The 17,891-nt window shown below is 41.4% G+C and overlaps 1 protein-coding gene across 2 annotated transcripts in view; it reads right to left on the bottom strand.

Annotated features, from left to right (window-relative positions):
* ARHGEF28 (Rho guanine nucleotide exchange factor 28) overlaps window positions 1-17,891 on the bottom strand; it is a 298,793-nt gene that overhangs the window by 23,352 nt on the left and 257,550 nt on the right. For both annotated transcript variants that reach the window (XM_058560657.1, XM_058560747.1), the window contains 6 exons: window positions 16,908-17,039; window positions 13,858-13,958; window positions 10,767-10,805; window positions 10,621-10,668; window positions 5,592-6,041; window positions 4,214-4,514 (listed from right to left, as the gene is read on the bottom strand). In XM_058560657.1, the coding sequence (XP_058416640.1) occupies window positions 4,214-4,514; window positions 5,592-6,041; window positions 10,621-10,668; window positions 10,767-10,805; window positions 13,858-13,958; window positions 16,908-17,039 (1,071 nt within the window). The remainder of the gene's footprint in view (window positions 1-4,213; window positions 4,515-5,591; window positions 6,042-10,620; window positions 10,669-10,766; window positions 10,806-13,857; window positions 13,959-16,907; window positions 17,040-17,891) is intronic.

Genomic DNA, 17,891 nt, shown 5'->3' with positions numbered 1-17,891 from the left:
CACCTCCACCTGGGACTTCCAGTCTTCCCATTGTGAGGAAATAAATTTCTGTGGTTTAAGTTACCCAGTCTGTGGTGCTTCATTATGGCAGCCCTAGCAAACTAATACATCCTCCTTGTCAAAAATACACCTTTGTCATTGAAGTTTATAGTATCTAATGCCAGTTTCAGTTTTTTCCACATAGATCATGCAAATGAGGCGCCCACTTCTGAATTACAGAATATTTTTAAACCATTAGAATTTATCACATACTCACTTCTTAAAGACTGTTACTTAAATACTAATTGCAGCACGGCTTTTTATGTGAAATTTTTCTATTTTCTTTCCATACGTAAAAAACATGTCATTGAAAGTTTAACACAGCTGTTTTTTTTAAAAAAAAACATTGCCGAGATGAAATATTCTGAATACAACGCTTGGAATTTTGAAAATATTTTGATGGGCACCAAATTCTAATATGTAGTAAAGGGAAACACACTTTTGGAATCCAAACTTAATAAGGTTATTATTCTTTTTCCAATATCTACATGACTAACACATAAAATTTGGCTCTTGATTTCAATTTTATCATATGCACAGCAAAACCAGAATGCTTTAACTACAGTGAAGAGGAACTTTTTAGGTAACCTGCAAATATTGAGGTCCAGATAAAATATAACAGAGAAGGGAGACAAAGAAGATCTCAGACTAATTTTCATACCATAAAGTGTTTTCTCTGTTGATAAATGAAAAAGGCAAATATCATAAACTAATAGATACATTGAATAAACAGCTCTAGAATTCTAAAGCTAGGAGGAAAAAAAAGTCACAGGAATAAAGCGCTTTTTGTTTGTTCTGCCTTTAAGAAGAGTAATGCAGTTGAGCACTTCATGAGGCCAACTACATAGCAATTGTCCTGCAGGGACTATATTGTTTAAAGAAATTCAAATTTTCTGTAGTCTTGGCTAGTGTCCCTCAGAGGAGCACAGACAGGGTTCTTAAACCAACCATCTCTTCCACTACAAATAAAATCACATACCAATTTAGATTTAATGTTCAAATATCCAAGAATTTTGTTCATGAAACAACTTCCAACACTGAAGAGTAAAGTTCTTTAAAGTGCGACCTGAAAAATATTTCCAATAACATGAGGCTGCTGTTAGGGAACAGTAGAGAAACAAGCTATCCGTAAGAAAATGTGTCTTATGGGAAAAAAGTGAAGCTAATAGGTATTTATGATATCTGAAGATGCTCGGAACCCGTGCAAGCATCGGCCATGGCAATCCAAAAGATTTGGAAATATTTCCCAGGGGTGATATTAAAAAGGGAGGGAGGGAGGGGAAGAAACAACAACAACAATACAGAAAACTGGCCCTTAATTGTGTTCGTCCTGCCAGGCATTACAACAGGATTTATCCTATTTCTACTTCAATGTCTTTAAAAAGTACAATTCAAACAGCTCTCTGGAAATCAACACTGTATGTGTAATGGTGAAGAGCATGGGCTCCCGAGCCAGCCTTCCCCGGTCCCCTCTCTGGCTCTGCTGTTTACTAGCTGTGTGACCTTGGACCAGTCACTAAACCTCTCTGGACATCAGTTTCCCTTTTCAAATGGAGATAAGAACAGAACCACCTGAGTGGATTGTTGTATTAAATGAGTTTCTCCATGTAAAACCTTAGCACAGTACTTGAAATTTGGTGTCATAAAACTGCTGGTGGCAGCAGTGGTGGTAGGGTAATTCAAAACCCAATTACAACCAGAGCAGAACACAGGGTCTGGTGAAGCTGGACTGAACAAACCAATGAAGATTCCAATCTAGGCGACACCTAAGCACATTCAACAATTTTATTTACATACAATTTTTTTCCATCAGGCTTACTGTTTCAGAAATTCACATTTCCACTGATCTGAGCCGGTCATATGCACCCGGTACCGGACCAGACAAAAGAGCAAACTCTTCTTTAAGGAGTTGCCTAAAACAGCTGACCTCAGGCCCTAAAGATGAGATCTTCAGCACAGCATTAACCAAACATGGTTAAATGCACATTTAATAAAAACACCAGCCGAGAACATGAGAGGCAATTTTGTCAGCCAAAATATGGTGAGCCATGGGCCCTCAGCAGGGGTCACTGGTGACCACTAACCCAAAGATTCAGCAGCACAATGTGAAAGCAGGGGACCCGGACGCTGCACTGCCTTCCTCTCCACCTGCACAGCCTGGCCTGCTTCTCCCAGCCCAGCCCCCCGGAGCAAGGGTGGGGAGCACAGGCAGTCTAGCGAAGCCCACCATCAGCGGTTTGCTTTGTGCTACTATCAGTTACAAGGCCTGTGAAAGCTCCCGAGTGGTTCGAACAGCTTTATCAGGCCCTGACAACACTCAAGAATATATTTCCAATTTTCATCCTACTTCCCTACCATCCCAATCTCTTTCTTTTCTCTCCTCCAGAAACTGCTTATCATGCTTAAGTAAACAAACATAAATAGGGTCTTTTGACTAGTTGCAAAACTCCAGTGCTCAACAGCGCACCGTGCATTTCTGATCTTATCCCCCTTGCATACACCAGGATGCTCCTGAGAGATTCAGGCCAAGGTTGAGTCTCCTCTCTTCTGCCCAAGTCCCGGGTGTCCTGGACACACAATACCTGAAGCGTAAATACATCTCCTCAGCATCTCCCTTGGCCATCCCTAATGCCTTACACGTGGAGAGACTGGTTGTATCTAAATCACTGTTTATTTCCTCAGTACATTTTCTATCTCCTGCAAGTGTGCTGCCAAACGTTTAAAAGCTTTCCACTTTGAAGTACAAGTCAATAGAAAAAGATGGGAGATATACAAAAAGTAAGAGAGAAATACTGCTTTTAAACAAAAGCTGAATATGGTTTAACTCAAACTGAGTTTTTGAATGATACCAAAGCCAGTGTGCAAAACCACACTGACAAAAACATATAAAGTGCTGTAAACAGCAACTTAATGAATCAACATAGCAAAGCAACATGTACCTAGAAAAAGCATTCTGCATTCTGCAATGGGGTCTCCATAGCACTAAAGTTAGAAGATAATATATTAGAGGGGTTACATTTTCTAAATATTGCCTATTTTTTTAATCCCAATGAATTATTCCACTGTATTTTTTCTTTTCTATTTAAAGAATATTTGAAATGATACTTTAGAGAACTATTTCATTCTCTTCTACATACTGACAAGAAATAGGAATGTTACAGCAGTGACTAAAAAATGTAAAGAATTATCCACTACTAAGAATCGACATCTTCTGGGTGAGTAATAAATCAACTTTCAGGCACTGTCAGAATTATCACTCTCTAACTTGGAGAAGCTGAATACCTTCAAAACGTTTCACTGCTGAAAAATTATCCTACAGACAAACGAAGAATGTATATCAAGCATGGAAACAAATCCGTGTCCAGTTCTGAAGATCTCTACGTTACCGCTTATTTTACGTTTCTGAAATGCTGTGCTGTTGGTGATTTATTTCCCATCCATGTGGCCAGCCATTTGTTTATTCTATTGCATGCCATCTGTTTTTCAGTAGAGAGGTTTCAAGTTCTTCCCATTCCCTACCTCATATCCCACAGAAAACAATTTATAATAGACGTAGATTTCAATCATTTGGATTCATGTGGAGCTGGTAACTCGAGCTGCCTTTCATTTATATTTGGCAAATGCTTTAATGGGATTAGCAAATTGTGTTATTATGAGGTACTTACGGAGACACAACACCTTTTCTACAATGACAAATGATGTTAACAGTTCCATTTGGGGTGTTTAACAGCAGTACAGAAGGTTTCACTAGTGTTACAGGAAATCACCATGATGGACAATAAAGTCGGCCACAAACCCTACCCACATCTCTTATTCCTGAGAGTCGACGAGAACGTGTATCCGGATGTGGGAGGGTCGACACTGAAGAATACATATCAAGTTGCTCCACTTTTAAGGGAAAGTTATCATTTAACCCACAGACCTGAAAGCCCTGTCTGGTTCTTACATCTTGGCAGCATCCTCTAAGCCCTCCGACCACGGTCTAGCTTGCCTAGATACTCACAGGTGAGGACCCCCGACTGCCCCAAAGAAAAGTTTATGCCACAAACTTCAGCACATCAGCAATTTATTCCCATTCTAGGGCCCACTTGGATTCACTCTAAAGAAGAGCCAACCATTCAGAGACACAGCTTCTTGTTGAAACTATACAGATGAGGTTTAAAGTATTAATTACCATTTTTACAAGAATCCTTGCTGCTTTGGTGGAGAGGTGGCATCTGATGAGAGGACACAGCGGCTATCCACAGTTCGTGGTTGACATCCGAGGACTGAGAAATGGCCGTCTTGAGGTCTACTTGGTTCTCTCTAGTCCTTACCGAATCTGAGTTAGATATATTTGGGGGGTAGGTGGCATCCCAATGGATATCTGATGGAGTCGGTTTGTTGAAAGTGTTAAGTGACATTTGTACTAAAGTTTCATTGATGAAGAATGAATTTTCATGACATAAGCTCTCAGATTGATTGAATTCCATTACCTGTGTAAGAAAATACAGAAAAAATACAATAACTTCTCCAGCAATTTGTGCAAGTTTCATCAAGTATTTATTTCTAATAGAATTTAGCAATAAAAATTTTCAGAAGAGGTCAAGAAGAACATCACCTTGCCTCCCTCCTCCCAACCCCTCTTAATGAGCTAGTACCAAAAATGTCAATTCGCTATGCACAGCATATCTTCAAACAAAACAAAAACACAAGCAGTAGTGTTCTCTGCCATTAAAGTGTTTCCACTTTGAGAGAGCAGCATCTTCACTTTTGCTAAATAAAAAAGTTGCAAATATTCATGTATACCTGAGGTATTTGCAATAAATGTAATTTAGCCAACTTGAAAGGAAAATCAGACACAATACAGATCTTTCGTATAAGCTTATCAGGTTTTACAGCCTTATACACAATCAATAAAAAGCATGTATGTGCACATAGCACAGAAAAGTAAACTCCTGGCATGAATGGAATTGTTGAGGATGGTTAGAGAGAGTGCAAATGGAACACAGAATCTTCCAAGAGGTTTTATCCTGCCCAGTCATTCATTAGTATATTCATGTTAACTATTACTAGCGAAATGGATTTTGAATTTATGTCAAATTTACAATAAAAGAATAAGCTTGGAATAACAGTAGTACTATACTTGCTAAATCCAGCACCTGTAACGTACACTAATGGCTCACTGATCTACTAAAAGGTATATCCATAGGGAAGTGAAGACTGGATAAAGAGGCCCCTCAGCTCCAGGGAGGGCAGCACGCTCACCGCTGAGTGTGCCTCCAGGACAGACCTCGCCTTACCGGACAACCCAATTCTGTTTCTTCCCTGGGGTAAAGGCGTCTCGGATTCCCACGGGCCCATGACACGACAGGACCTAGGCCTTTCAACTGTCCGCATTGCCCGTCAAGATGCACGTGCACCGTCTCTGAGGGCCCCCCGCGCCTGCCACCCACATGCCGGGAAACTCTTGCGCGCTTTCACACACGCAGAGGCAGGCAGGGCCGACGGCGACTGGCCCGTCCTTGGGAAGCCGCCTCGCGCCCGCTTCCCCCCGCGCGGAGGACCCGTACCTCCGCGCTCCCCGGAGCGAGCGCCGCGGGGAGGCTCCGCTGCGCCCGCAGCCGCTCCCGCTCCCGCTGCACCAGGCGCTGGCCGGCCCGCAGCCGCTCCAGGCTCTGCCGGTACTCCCGGAGCTGCCGGTCCAGCTCCCCGCGGCCCCGCAGCAGCAGCTCCTCCCGCGACCGGCACTCCCTCTCGCGCTCCTGCAGCCGGCACGCCTTGGCCTCCTGCTCCCTCTGCTGCTGGTCGCACGTGCGATGCCAGCGCCGCTGGTCCTGCTGCAGCTGATGCTGGAGCTGGGGGACGTCGGCCAGCTCCTCACGCGGCTTCTCCAAGCTGCGGTGCTTCTCCTGGTCCTGCAAGGGGCTGCCTTGGAAAGAGGGGCTGGGGGACAGGCTCTCCTGCTGCTGGAGAACCAGCTTGTGGATCTCAATGTGACTGTCCTGGATGGTCAGGGCGGCCTGTCAGAGCAGAGAGGAAAGAAGTAAAGGCTTCCACACGCTTTGCGCTTTGGGTTAGAACTACCTCCAAATACAAAAAGCATGACCAAATTATTTTCTCTAAATATTTCTGTCCTTTTTGTAAGTTACCTACTAAGACCGACCTTGGCACTTCAAATAGACGTGTCTACATTTCCTGGTATGACCTGGAATTTATGACCTGGGAATGACCTGGGAATTTATCCACAAAAGAAAGCCATCACAAAAGCAATATTCATCCCCTCTTTTGGAAATGTGTTTTGTTGCTGCTTGTTGGATAAAATTTAAGCAAGTCTTTTGAATAATATTTCAGAACACAAATTCATGTCTCATTCTCTTTCTGAGGTCTCTCCACTCAGTTCACGAGAATTTAACAATCTATATAAACCTAGTAGTATCCTTTACTTGAGTCCCAAACTAGAAATTACTTAAAGTACATGTACATGAAGACATAAAAATAAAAGTCAACCACTTGGAGACTTCTGGTAAATAACCTTTTTATAGCATAATACCCAAGAACCGCAGTTAATATCGTATTTAGGAGATATGTAAGTGGTAAAGCCAGTCTCGTTACTGTTATTTCTTGTATTATAGCAGGAAGGTCATGCATAAAACACTAAGCTGAAATTCATTTCTTTAATAGATTGCTAACAGGAGGCTGGAATGATTAAGGGAACATAGATACTTCTAAAGCCCAGAGGACATTACCAACCAGATTAAAAAAACTTTTTGAGTTACAGTATCTGCCTATGAAAAGTTTGGCAGCATCACAGGAAATAATTGCCACGATTTGGAAGGAGTCCACAAAACCAAAAAAAATCTCTGTGAATGCCCTTGGAAGCTTTTAATTTTGAAAGTTCCCATTTAAAGCACAAAGCGGCACAGAAGGGACAAATTGAAAATGGCCGCATACTGGGTACGTGTGTGTGTTTTGACTCGTTATGAGAAATTATTACTCTCCTAGGGACAAATTCACATTTTTCTTTCCTAAGAATTTTTAAAACTGTCTGTGTAATAGATGCTGAGAAGATGGGGATTTAACCATTAGTCTTTTGTTGGATCAGCAGTTTCCTAGACTTTTGAAGGTTCAAGAACTAAGGTATATTTTAAATTGGTACTTGTTTTAGAATAAGACTCAAAAATGTATTCACTGGGGTCTTTTGAAATAAAATTAATGTTCTTAAATTTGAAAATTTTAAAAATTTCAAATTCACATGAATATTTGATTAATATCTTTTAGAAGTTATTGTAAAGAGAACAATGATTATCATTGAGAATAGGTACTAATTACTTTGATCTTTAAATATGCAATAACAAGCCAGTCAGGACCCTGAGGACCTGGCTAGAGCAAATTGTGGACTGTACATCACCATTTAATTCTAACAAATCTTAAGGGCATCACTGTAGTAAAACAAACAAACAAAAATCCAATATTATATACGTCAAAACTACGTTAGGCGATAACTGTCATGTAAGGGTTACAATTACCCTAATTAAGTGCTACCATGAAGTATTCTTCATATCTACTCAACATTTGGGATAAGAGCATCTCTTCTGCAACATAGAGGTGGAATCTGAAGACTGGATATTCATTTTCACACTTAAAGTTCACATTTATATTTAGGATGGGAACAGCACTTGCTTTTCAAGTTTAGGGAAATTTCCAATTCACTCTCTCTTAACTTTTCTTTGCTGGAATAATTCTCTGTCCTTCCCTTTCTGCCTTGACTATACCTCAACTCTAAATCCACTCTCTTAATATAGGGATCAAATTTCATTTCCATCTGATTCAAAAATGCTTACATAAAAACTTCAATCATGCACGAGAGATTCAGCTTCAAAAGAGACAACTGTGCCATGAACAGAAATCTTCCAGAGCCCCTATCCTTAGACCAGCTGAAGACCTTTGCTTAAGAGAATCCACTGTAGAATTTGATATTTCCTGTGTTGCTTCAACCTAATGTGTTGCAAAAATTAAGTCGCTTAGGTCACCAGCTTTTCTGAACCTTGACTCCACATAGGGCTGTGGTCAAGGTCGAAAAAGAGAGACGTGACCTTGTGAGTGTTTTCATCAGACAGTGCAAGCCAGGGTTCTCAATGCTTTCATCTCCCAAAAGTTAATGAATTATACTCAAACTTCACCCCTTCTCTTTCTTAGAAAAAGAAAGACTATTTGTTTCACCTGATAAATCCATCTCTAAGAACATCGAGCCCAGACCAGCATATCTAACGTAAGCATTCCCACTAAATCTTGAAGACAAGACTGCTTACTATCATCACTACTATTTAACACAATTTCAGAAGTTCTAGCCAAAGCAGCAAGCCAAGAAAATGAAATTGATATAATTCTTGAAGAATAGCCATAATACCATTATTTTCAAATTTTTACTTTCTACATGAAATATTCCAAAGAATCAACAGAAAAACTATTAAAACAAAAAATAAAATTCAATGAGTTGGCCAGTTATAAAAAAAAATATATAAAAATGAATACCTTTATTTATATCAGCGACCACAATTGGAAAAACATAATGAAAAAAATTCCATTCACAATAGGAACAAAGACACAAATATCTATAAATAAACTCAGCCAAAAAAAAAAATACATATATATACGGTACCTATGTGAAGACAATTACAAAGCTTTCCAGCAGAACATAAGAGACAACTAACAACATGTTCTCAGACAAGAGGACTAATTATTGCAAAAATGCCAATTCTCCCCAATTTACCTATAAATATGATGACATTTTAAAGGTCTTAGTAGAAGAAACTTATCAGAGTGATTCAAAAGTTCTTATGAAAGAATATATAGATAAGCATAGAAAAATAAGAGGAGACTAGCACTGTCATACATCAAATGTAATCCAAGGGGCCGGCTCCGTGGCTTAGCGGTTAAGTGCGCGCGCTCTGCTACTGGCAGCCCGGGTTCAGATACCAGGCACGCACCAACGCACTGCTTCTCCGGCCATGCTGAGGCCACATCCCACATACAGCAACTAGAAGGATGTGCAGCTATGACATTCAACTATCTACTGGGGCTTTGGTGAGAAAAAGGGAAAAAAAAAGATTGGCAATAGATGTTAGCTCAGGGCCGGTCTTCCTCAGCAAAAAGAGGAGGATTAGCAGGGATGTTAGCTCAGGGCTGATCTTTCTCAAAAAACAAAACAAAACAAATGTAATCCAAAACTTTAATAATTAAGATAATGGTACTAGAGCAAGAATAAGGAGATACAACTTAACTCAATAGAACTTAAGAGAAAGAAGTCTTGATGCAGTCGAGGTATAAACAAGAAAACATCAAATGTAGTATGACTTTACATTTTTTACAGTGAAAATTTAAAGTCAATTTTATTTCCTTTTAATATTCAACAGGTATAAGATATGAAATATGAATGGCTAATAAGCCAATAGGAAAAGCAAGTTTAATCTCAATAGTAATCCAAAAAATGCAAATTAAGATAATCAGATACCTTGATCCATTTTCAAATTAAGGACAAGTAGCAAGGGATGTTGATTTATTTTGGCAATGTCTATTAAAAACCTAAAAAAATAATTCTGGTAATTCATGCTAAGGAAACACTCAGGTGTGTTTATAGTGTACAAGGATATCCACTAGAATATTGACACAAAAGTATAAATGATGAGAAACTGGATAAATTCCACAGACGTGAAGATTATACAACCACTAAAAATTGTGCTATATGATAATTGCTTGTGACATAGAAAGGCACATGTTGCAAGAGTATATGTAAACTGATTCTAAAAACTGGAGGGATATACTCCAACACAACAATAATAATTCTCTCTGTAGAATCACAAATCGTTTTATTTTATTTACTTGTATCCTCAAGTTTTTCTACAAGTTTGTTTACAATATAAACATTGCTTTTACATCATTTTAAAATATTTTTAATCTATAAATTCAGCAACTGGATGTATTCCGCCTTTCTTCTGCATGGCCTAGGGGTCCATCCAACCCTATAATCCTACACACAAGCACAATTCCTGCCCGTCCTTCATTGGAAGACAGTGAGCCACCTGACGTGGGCTTTCTGGCCCATTTCCGTCTGTGCTCAGCCCTCAGCACAGCGCCTCGCACAGAGGCACGCAAAAAATGTCGGGTGGATGAACAAACCCAGAAATGAAGGAGCATATGAACTGTTTACCTGCTCCAAAGGCCTAAGGCCACATGTGGAAATGAAAAAAGTTTAGGTGTGAATTTGAGTTTTCACCAGAAAATGTGAAGTCATGCTACACTCACCTAAGAGTTTCACTGTAAACTTCAAGCCAGATCATATTCATCAATATTTTTTAAAGATATGAAGTGTTTTATGGTTTCAGAGAAGAATAGTATAAAATGTAGTGGTGTTGCTCTGTGATCACAAAAGCAGGCAAAGTTCAACACATCTAGTTGAGCGACACTTGGGGGCTGGCATTCTTTTAAGATCATTCACTACCTCTCAAATGCTCTAATTTTTAAGGTCTGGGAATCATCAAATAAAGTGAATTGCATTAAGAGAAACATTCGCAAGGTCAAAAATTAGAGGAGCATAGTTACCTGAAGGCTATATAAAAGACGGGTTAAATTCTGTATCGCTTGTATAATCTGAAAAATAAGATCCTAAGTGTCAAATTCTTGAAAAAGCATTCCTTATCCACAAATAAAGAGAGGATGGTGATATATTTAAGGTGTGCATAGCTCACCTCTGAGTGTGAAGAACCTGGGAAGTTTCTATATTCCACCTAGAATATATAAAAACATAAGAAAATGAAGAATCACTCTTCTTTCAAAAAGCTACACTGTAGTGTTCCAAAATGTATGACCTCCAGTAAAACACTTCACTCTCTCTAAACTCTTCTATAGCGACTGTTTCCTCCCAGAAATCAAAGCCTACAAAATTAAACAACCACTTGACAAGAGACCCTTTTGCAAACTCGGTCTTTGAGACGCATGGTAAATTTCACCCAACTATCCCTTAAACAACAAGCGATGAGGGTGAAGAAGTGCCCGCCCTCTCCATACGTGATGTATTCACCTTGTGCAAACCACAGTGTAAACTGAGCTCTCAGTGCCCAGGCTGAAGTTGTCTCTCAGGCCAGACTGGCTCCTTGCATCCTGGAGGGCAGATTTGGAAGCTAGAAAACATCATACCTGGCCCTGAGCTCTCTCTCTCAATGTTTGAGATTCACAAAGCCAAAATAGCCAGTGGCTGGGAGAAGAAACTAGACCCAGAGGCGGCCCAAAGGGGAGCACTTGGCTGGTCTTCTCCAGATCACATCTCTCCGAGTTCACCGGGCCAGTCTGTGATTGCCCAGTAGAAGCACTATCAGCAGAGGCCGTGAATGAGGCTCCATGAGACCGTCTGCTCCTGAGGGATGGGGTCTCTCTACTGCACACATTAGGGGCACATGTGGATAGTGACGGTTTCCAGTTTCCAGAATTGAATTGACCACTTGTCTATTCATTTATTGTCTGTCTTCTCTCACTGGGATGTAAGCCAATTAGTGTGATTTCATCTGCATGTTCAATGCTATACACGAGCCTAAGAACGATGCCTGGCATGAAATGGACATTCACCCTCCATTCTACAAATATTGAGCACCCACTGCTTCTCCACATCTTACACTACAGGAGGTCATCCGATTCCCTGCCCTCCAAGAACCTGCAGTCTCCCCTCGCGGCTTGCTCTTGTCTGAGCAGATTTAAGTTGAAACCACAAGGAACAGTCAACTGTGGTCATGTCATCAGGTAACTGTGGACTTGTTAAATTCAATTAGTTTAGGCTGATGACACCATGATGAGCTAGTCCCATCTCTTCTTTCCACCCCCTCTCCCCATGCTCTCCCCCAGCCTGCCAATGAGAGATCTCACTACTAAGCAGCACCTCTAATAGGGGAAGGACAAGGATGGAAAAGGGGACGAAGTTCAGAGCCGTCAGATCTGTGCCCGACCCTCCGGCAGGTAATGGGGCTGCGACTCCCAGTCTGCAGTCAGTTTGGGGCTCTCTCTGGTTCTGACCTTGCTCCAACACTCCACTGCTTTTGTAAGATCGTATGGTATAGAATTTTTACATTCTATAAAAATTAGAGACATGGAAATGAGTTGGATTACCTACATGTGGTTACTTACTACTGAGAACCACTAGGTTAGATGCAAGAAAGGAATTTTTAATGCCATCTTTTTATTGGAGTTGGTCTGCCACCTTGTGGTGAATGTGCATAGCTGCAGTTGGTGATTTACACTTGGTATTTTGCCATTTGGGTTACAAATTAATTCTTTTAGAAATGTTTTTTAAAATCTTACCTTATTAAGCTAATTACAAAATATCCATTATACACTTTTTTAAAATTTGATTTCAAGTGATCTTGCCCTATACATCGGTTCATTCAGTTTCTCAAAATGCCTTATTAACGGCACAGTTCTCCAGGTGGGCTCATCTGAAGGGGAACCTGGAAATTACTCTCACTTACCTGTAACTGAGTCCCAGGACGGAAAGCCTTCAGGGGTGGAAGCCACCTCAGCTTCCATCCACGGGAAACTGTTACTAATCGACACCCCCCCCCCTCAATAATACAAAAGCTACAGATTTAAAAGTGAAGTCTGCACAGAAAAGGATGGGCAGCAGGGACGTTTTAGGAAGAAGTTAGAAAGCTTACAGTCAGAATAAGTGGAGTAAAATATTTCATTCCTAGTTTCATTTTGGCCTATGAAGTTTAAAAAAAACATTAAATCACGGGCATCTTTTCTATGGATTTTAAAAAACTTTGGATTTGGTTTCTCAGTCATATGCAATATATACAAAAATACACAAAATGTTACATATATAAAGACCTGACATATGTCATTTTTCCCATTAACACACATTGGCATCTGGTAATGTGCCTACTCCAATTTTAGATGAAGCTAAACTCTTGAGCCCCAGACAATCCCAGGGAGGCCCCCTCACACCTCCCAGAAACATATTCTCATTCCCTCTATTTCTGACATCCTGGCTTCATTTGAATAGGAATTTTCACACATTTAATTTTTTAAAAGACAGTGTTATAACCTACATGTATTGTACGTCAAAAAAGAAGAGGCAGTTAGGGGGCCGGCTCCCTGGTGTATCGGTTAAGTGTGCGCGCATCGACACACCACTTGTCGAGCCACGCTGTGGCAGCGTCCCACATAAAAGTGGAGGAGGATGGGCAAGGATGTTAGCTCAGGGCCAGTCTTCCTCACAAAAAAAAAAAGAAGAAGAAGAAGAGGCATTTGGAACAACTTTGCCCCAAGCAAAAGTTGGTCAGGTTGACTAAGTCTATCACAAAAAGTAGTGACAATGTGAGTGATGACAGAAAGCAATCTAAAAGGAGAGGAAGGTAAGAGAAAGTGAAAGAAGAACATTCCAGAGTCAAAATGATTTCTGCCACGTTAGCGCCACCTGATTGCCTGAGGCCCCCGACACCCAGGACCCCCTCTCGGCCAAGAGCTGCCAGACGCCGCGGGGAGAAGCGAGAGGTTTGCAGCGCAGACAGTGCAAGTCAGGCAGAAGGAAGAGTGCAGACACACGAGTAAACGTCCGAGTTTTAAATCTTTTTAATAACTTTTCAATTATTTCTTTCTTTACACCCACACGATATAGGAAGAGTAAGAACATTTAAAGAAGAAATAAGTTAAAAAGTTTAAATATGAATATTGAAACAGAGGACAATTCAGGAAAACACTGTCATACCACTCACTGGACAGACCAGACCCGGGGTTATTTTGTTACACAAAGTGACCGGTGCCATTTACTAACAAGTCAGTTCACGATACCTTCTCCCCTGCATCAGAGACGGCCACGTCGGTGCCCACACCCTGGATCCCGGGATCCACGTCCCAACAGTTTCTTCCTCCTGCCCCTTCTGCGTCTAGTGCTGGAAGTGCACCATCGAGACAGAAACAAAAAGGACATCATCAAAGGGCAGCCAGGACTGGGTTCTCTTGTACACAGTTGACAAATTTCCAATTAAGAACCATCACAAAATCACACGCATCGAATACTCTCATATGATGTGCTGAAAGAGCGCAGAGCAACGCGCAGGCCCTGCCCTCAGGGAGCTTCCACACTAACAGGTACCAAACTGACCCATGGAATCAGTTATCGCCCATCTGTTATCTTTCTTTCTGCTCAAGGGGAGGTGCTCATGTGTTGGTGGTGGTACCGAGAGGGTGATTCTACATCTACTTTCAGTTGATAGAAAAAAGCGCCTGGGGAGGGTGCAGTGGAGAACAGGCCCTGCAGAAAAAGCAGCATGGGCAGGCCCAGGTCTGAGGAGACAGGCCTGCGGAAGGCTCCCTCAGGGCCTGTGCAAGAGCCGCAGACCGTACAGGCTCGGGAGGAAGGAGGAGTCCGGCGACAGGGGGGCAACATCTTCCTGAGCTAACGCTCCACGATCCCGAAGTCACGAAGACTGAGACCCCGCCTGTTGCCAATCACTTTTTCTTTTTCTTTTTTTTAAACAATTTCCAAGTGTTTTTTCTCACAATTCTTATTTATGTTCTACATTCACAAATACTGTAAACACTATATTTTTAACCTATGAAAATACAGAAATATTTCTAGTCCAGAAATATTTTTAAGTGCCGAATACAGATTTCACTCCAACCGTTAAACCTCTGTTGGCATGATTTTCTGTCTTTACCCATGTGAACTTAGTTAAAATTTATACTATCCTCACCTACACTGATTAAAACTAGACTTTCCAAAGCCCTTTCTCACACAGAATTTCACTGGAACCATGTCCAATCAGACTCTGATGAAATAGATACTCACTTTGTGACACTGTCTATAAATTTTTTTTCCTAGTGCCATCTTTAAATGCAAGTCCTCTAGGAATCCAAAGCCTTCTTCTATTACAAAGAAGTGTTTAAGCAGAAACTGCTTCAAATTATATCAGCTAAAAATTAAGTTCATTTTGCCCAAGCCAGTCAATGCCCACTCACGTATGGTGAAGGGACATTTTATAGAGATTTTTCTGTCTCCCAAAAAATGGTTCTGCTACTGGGTACTATTCTTAACTCTTAGAGAAATGCCAAAGGCATTACCAAAGAATTACCCATTCTCTCTCTCTTCCCTGATAGAAATGAGGGCCATCAAATGGGGAAAGAAGCTGATGGCAAGCCAAACGAAGGCAGAAAAGTGGAATGTGGATCAGGGCCCTCCATTCCCGTATTCAAGTTTAGAGTGGACGAGAGGGTCTCCAGACTTTTATAGGGAGTAGGTTGTACTCATCCACCTGATTGGGTCTATTGAGGACTAAAACAGAGGGCCTGCTTAGTCTATAACCTCAGACAGACACAGGTCTGACTTAGAAAGACCCAGTCCTCAAAGTCAAATGCAGAATGGACCCCTTCAGTTACCGACCCTCGTGTAGAAACAGCACTGTGCCCTCATCAACTTCATAAAGAGAATCAAACTCCTGTGGCACCATGCCACATCATGCAGCCCAGAACCGAATGGGGACAGGACCCCGCCAACCTGCCCTAGCCCCTCCTCTACATGAATCCCACTATCAGGCCACTGTAGACAGCCTCCCAGTGGCTCTGCAGATGTCATGGGTGTCCCCTGGGAACTCGCCCGAGTCACGGGAGATGTGGACACAGACAGGGAGAACCGCCATCGCCTGGTCTGAGGGAGGGAAGGTGCAGCATGAGCTCAGAGCAGCTGCAGCAGCGAGTGGAGCCCCTCCAGCTGTCCCCGGGGTGAGGCTGAGAGCAGTGGACCCTACGTGTATCTTTAAACAGAACTTCCTCAATGGCATAATGAGGTTCTTCTTAAAAAAGGAAATCACCCAGGGCAGTACAACTCCCCTGACAAATCTGGGCTGTGTTGAAATGAAAAGCATATGTGCACATTCTGAAAATAGAAACCAGGATTAGATAAAGCAGAACTTGAGAGGGGAAAGTAATTATTGGTGTTGGTAAAGAAAAAAAAAAAAAAAAATGTAGAGCATTTTAAAACTGTACTGCTTCCATATATCTTAATTAACCAAGGGATGTTGTTAAAGAAATGCTAAGACAAGTTAATCCTCCAGTCTCTAGCTACTAAAGACACTTATCTTGTGCAGATAAGACCTGGTGGAAGTAAGGTTCTTACCACTCGGACATAATGAAAAATATATTCTTTTTTTAAAATGTATTCTTTATGCTCTTATCTCAGAAATCTTTAGAGAATTAAATATTTAGCATATAACTACACATATACCCATAGAATTAGGCTCTGAGAAATTACCTAAATCAATTCTCTACATTCTAGTTTTCTGTATTTAAAACATATTGAAACAGTGTTTTAATAAATGAATTCTGTCCTGAACTAATGTGTATGGCGACATTGATCAAGAATCTCTTGGCACTTCTGCCTTTAACCACCAAACCATGTGTGTGTGTGTGTACAAGATTCTGGTTCTCTGAGTTATGTTTCCCCCCATTGATACATTAAGAGATGAGATTAAGTGAAGGCCTTGCTCTCTAATGAGCTGCAGGGAGCCTTTATCAAAACACCAAAAGACTTTAGAAGTTCTTTCCAAAGTATATTCAATAAGTCCTATCAAAAATGAGGCAGGGTAGGGTTTGGGAAGGTACAGAGCTTGCTTGGTGGGCAGTGGAACCCACCAACTCTGCTATAAGTCCTTGTCCTTGGAACACCAGGGTCATTATTATATGGAGAGTAGGCTAGCATGTTTATTCTCAAGTTTTTTCTAATTTTAAAAAAGACATTAAATCTCCTCCAAATAGGGACAGAGTTGTTGCCTTCACCTCGTGGAACCACTACACACTCCAGGGGTTGTGTTCAGGCTCATTGCAAAGGCCTGCATTTCACTTACAAGCAGTAGGCAGTCCTGGCACATCCTGAGAACTGAGCGTATCCGTCAAGGCAGATTCTCCACAACCCTCCTCGGATGACAGACATGCATCGCCCATCTGTGAGGCCTTCACTGCAACCTGTAGGCTCTCAGCTAAGAAGAAAACAAAAATAAATTTAAAAACAAACATATATAGTTTAATCTAGACCAGGAGTTGGCAAACCGTATTTGGCCTGAATCTGTCTTTATATGGCTCAGGAGCTAAAAATGGTTTTAACATTTTTAAAGGGTTGTTAAAACACACATGCACACAAAAGAATGTGTCCCAGAGACTGTATGTGGCCTGCAAAGCCTAAAATATTTACTATCTTGCCTTTTACAGAAAAAGTTTGCTAACCTGTAATCTAGACCAATACAAGAATTCAATAAAAAAACAAACTTATTGTATAAACACCTCAAATGCAATCTTCAGTGCATTAGTGGGCTGAAAAACTCCCTGTAATTCAACTAATTTAAATATGATATCCAGCATTAGGATTTTAAAACTTGCTATTCAGAAATACTAGCTATTCTTCAAAAAAGTATGTCCCCAAACGTGCCTTAAAAAATACAGATTCCCAGGAGTGTCGTCAGCATCATGGCAGAGTGAGTTGTTTCCTTTGTCTCTCCCCTCTAGGTTACAACCAAACAGATATCCATTGACCAACAGAGGATTCCCTACACAGCACAAGAGGACATTTGAGAGATCCACACAGCCATATGTCTGAAAGTGGGTGGACTGGATCCCCAGGAAGTGGTGGAACTGGGTGAGTGGACCCCCCCTCCCATAACAGTGATCCAGGTCACGGATCCTCACACAGTGGCCAGCACAACTGTAAGAGGGGGCAGAGGCAGCCTGGCCTGCCTGAATGCTTTCGGAGCAGTGGCCTGGCTAGCAGGAGTGCCCACCATGCTGTGGTGGCCCCACCTGTGGGAAAGCTCCCCCGAGAGGGAGCCCCGCCCACC

The sequence above is a fragment of the Diceros bicornis genome, chromosome 1 (assembly GCF_020826845.1).
Source record: "Diceros bicornis minor isolate mBicDic1 chromosome 1, mDicBic1.mat.cur, whole genome shotgun sequence".
In the NCBI taxonomy this organism is placed as follows: Eukaryota; Metazoa; Chordata; class Mammalia; order Perissodactyla; family Rhinocerotidae; genus Diceros; species Diceros bicornis.
The sequence above is the reverse complement of the archived record's forward strand: the minus strand, read 5'-3'. Positions and strand labels throughout refer to the sequence as shown.